The 3,519-nt window shown below is 39.7% G+C and overlaps 1 protein-coding gene across 1 annotated transcript; it reads left to right on the top strand.

The window, feature by feature from the left end:
• The first annotated feature begins 433 nt into the window (after positions 1–433).
• Positions 434–1,624, top strand: LOC120685040 (protein MAIN-LIKE 2-like). Its single transcript, XM_039966885.1, has one exon. It carries the CDS (start codon positions 434–436, stop codon positions 1,622–1,624), a length of 1,191 nt encoding a protein of 396 aa, XP_039822819.1.
• Positions 1,625–3,519: the final 1,895 nt, after the last annotated feature.

Genomic DNA, 3,519 nt, shown 5'->3' with positions numbered 1-3,519 from the left:
AGAACTAGACAGAGGGGTCGCCCCATGAGGCGACGAGAAGGCCTTCTGCGGGGCAAGTTGGAGGGTGATTTGCAAAAGTTTCATCACTGAGACGGGGCAAGAGACGGCGTTGTACATGCCCGTAGTATGTGATAGCCTATCTCTCCTAGTTGAATTATATTTTAATGGAATACACAAGATCGGCTACATTCGAAAAATAAAGAAAAGATCGGCCAATATTCAAAATTGAAAGAAAAACACTAGTGACCGTTACAAGAAAAGACAGAAAGAATTAAATGCACAATAATGATGCACTAAATATAATATCTTACCACTGTGTCTCATGCTCTGTTTCCCTATTTCAGATCTGCTCTTCCTCCTCCCAGTCGCAGCCCACATTCCTCTCTCCTCTTTCTAGCCTCATTTCATTTCAACAATAGATCTGTTACAAGCAATGGCCGACGAGGTGCAGGAAGTCCTGGTTAGCGTCAATCCCTCCATCACCATCCTCTCAGGCCACAACGAATCAAAGGTTTCGTCGCGGGCAGGATACTTCCTCGTCCCCTGCAACGTCGATTCACCAGATCCACCATCTGCAGCAGCTGTAATTCCTATCCCTGCCACTCAAGCTGATCTGCAGGTTAATTTTGATAAGAGCTGGTCTGGCTCCCCGAAGCTATGGCGGAGGTGGGTGGAGAAACTCCGACCGAGACACGAAGCTGCGTGGCAAGAGATTGGGATCTTGGATGGCGTAGTTACATCTACCTGGAGATTTAATCGGGATGAGAATGTACTCCTTGAGATAGCTAAGTTCTGGTCCCCAAGGACGAATACTTTCATTTTCCCATGGGGAGAAGCTACGGTAACACTTGAGGACCTAGCTGTCCTTGGGGGGTTGCCTGTTCTTGGTTCTTGTGTGAGGGAAAAGCCAACGCCTGTGGTACAAGAAGATGTCAATGAGCTGAAGATAGTCCGGTGCAATCTCAATGCCAGTAAGTACAAGAAACCAACTTTCTCTGGATGGGTCAAGTATTTTCTAGAGGATATGCCAACAGATAGAAAAGGGGAGCGGATCGAGCATGCTGCATTCCTGTCCATGTGGCTCTCAATGTTCGTGCTGAAAGAAGCACCATTTGATGTTGTCCAGCCCAATGTTTTTGACATAGCTGTTCAGATGGTGCATGGCAAGGGCGTGGCTCTTGCACCAGCTGCCCTCGCCAGCTTATACAGAGACCTCTCTTCTCTTAAGCGCCATATTATCTGCAACAATCAAGAAAAATTTGTGGTGGGGACACCATTGAATGTCTTGCAGCTATGGATCTGGGAGCGCTTCCCTGCTTTAAGGCCCAAGAGAGCAGTGAGCTTCCTGGAAGGTCGCAACCTCCCAACAAGGGCTGCACGGTGGGGAAATGTTCAGACAAGGCTTGATTCAGTGATGTCCGTGGAGAGCTCGAGTCACCAACAAGGTTTGAATGGATGCCCTATGGAAGTACAAATGTTGGACTGCTTGGTTCCTGGGTTTCTGGTGATGATATCGTACGCAGTAAAGAACTGCAGTCCTTTGCAAGGTACATCCGTGCTTCCGATCTCATCGGTATGTACTGCACTGAGAAGTATCATCCACATCGTGTGGCCAGGCAGTTAGGGTTTGATCAGGACATGCCAGGACCTTTTCCCCGTATCCGTTCCAGTTGGAAAGAGTCATGGAGAAGATACGATTTGATTAATCACAGCTTTTCTCAACATCTTGAATGTAAATTGCAATTGTTACTTCTAGTTTTGTATTTGTCTGATTCTAGTGTTAACTTGTGTAGTACATTAGAAACTGAGTGGAAGGCTGTGACACACTGATAAGTGATAAGAATCCTTTTGCATGCTGATCATTCTTGAAACCTGGTGATTTCATTATTATGTGTGTCATTCTTTTTTCTCAGCAATAATCATACATGTTTTACTATATTTAGATTTCTTAGTTTTTAAGGATTCGTAAACCTTTTTTTCAAGTTTGCCTTTTCTCATTCACAATACCATGTAGGTGGAGATGTCCACACTATATATAGCTATAGGTCAGAAAAGTATATATATGACAATTTATTTCCAGATAGTTGTTGACCCTGTATAGCTTGGTTGATTCTGTTATTTTTTACTACAGCACCAGCACATTATTATGAACCTAAAAGATAAAACTTGCTGGCAAAGTGAAACTTGAAAAGGTTTGTTGCTAGATCGTAACTTATACACATGTGGGTATAAAATAACATTTTTCTACATGAGAATTACTACTCATGCAGCATCTTAAAAAATGAAATATTCCTAAAACATCTAATTATGAATGGTTTTTATCATCTTTTTTTTTCCATAGTATGTATTATAAAGTTCTATTGTTAATGAATTAGTACCCTTGTATCCCAAGAACATGAAAGCCACACGTACCATTCTACCATATGCATAGAACCAACCTCAACTAGCCACGAAATGTAATTTTCATGGAAATTTCCCATCCATGTTAGTGTATGCTCCCTGCTGGTCACTGTAGATGTAATTAACTCATATAGTACATGAAAAACTTAAATATCAAACTTATCTGATGATAAAAAAGATGGATTTGGTACTTCACTTCTTTGGACTTTAAATTGTACTGACCCCCAAAAGCCACCATTATATTTGTCCTTTAGATAAAATCTTTTATGTTGTGCAACTTATTACACTTCCATTAAAAAATTTTGGGTGGACCACAAAAATTATTGAGTTGTTTTGTACATTGATAGAAACTAGATCAAATTATGTTTTGTGAAAAGTCCATAACTATTTTAATGTTACACCAAGAAAACTGTATTTGTTGTTCACTCGATTATGTGAAAAAATAGAACTAAATTGTAGTAAAAGTAACCCTAGCTTCTTTCTACAAGTAGTTTTCAGACTCGATACTTTGCATAATCACTTGGACTTCCTCTGATATCTGACATTAGTTTCCTTTTCTCTTATTTGTAAATGCAGATTAAGCAACTCAAGAATAAAAAGCATCAAAAGTCTCTTCCATAACAACTTCAATGGTGATCAATGTGTTCTGTGCCGAGCAAACCTAAAAGAAGAGTAAGCAGATGGGAGAAGGCCTCCTGTAATAGTATATTCTAGTTGATTATCTATTTTGAACTATTATTGTTATTCTTCATTTTTCACAAATGAACTATTGTCGTTAACTACTTATGTTGAGGTTTGAATACTATTCCGGTGATGACTTTTCGTAATACATATATATGCATTATACTTCAACATGTCTCGTAGCAGCGAGTAATTAGTGCATGTTGATCTTATACTTCTCCATTCATCGTTTTCTATTTATGATTGGTTTATGTGGATCATTGGATTTGTTGTCCATTTATTGTAATTACATTGGATACTATGATTACATTGGCTTTATCACTCTAGCAAGAAACATCTGCTATATTACAAGTCATCTGACAAGGCTGTCATGTACTAATGGTTGATTGCCATAGACAAGGTTGCTGGTGAACTTGATGGCTTCTGTCCTATTAAGTA

The sequence above is a fragment of the Panicum virgatum genome, chromosome 8N, assembly GCF_016808335.1.
Source record: "Panicum virgatum strain AP13 chromosome 8N, P.virgatum_v5, whole genome shotgun sequence".
Lineage (NCBI taxonomy): Eukaryota > Viridiplantae > Streptophyta > Magnoliopsida > Poales > Poaceae > Panicum > Panicum virgatum.
The sequence above is the reverse complement of the archived record's forward strand: the minus strand, read 5'-3'. Positions and strand labels throughout refer to the sequence as shown.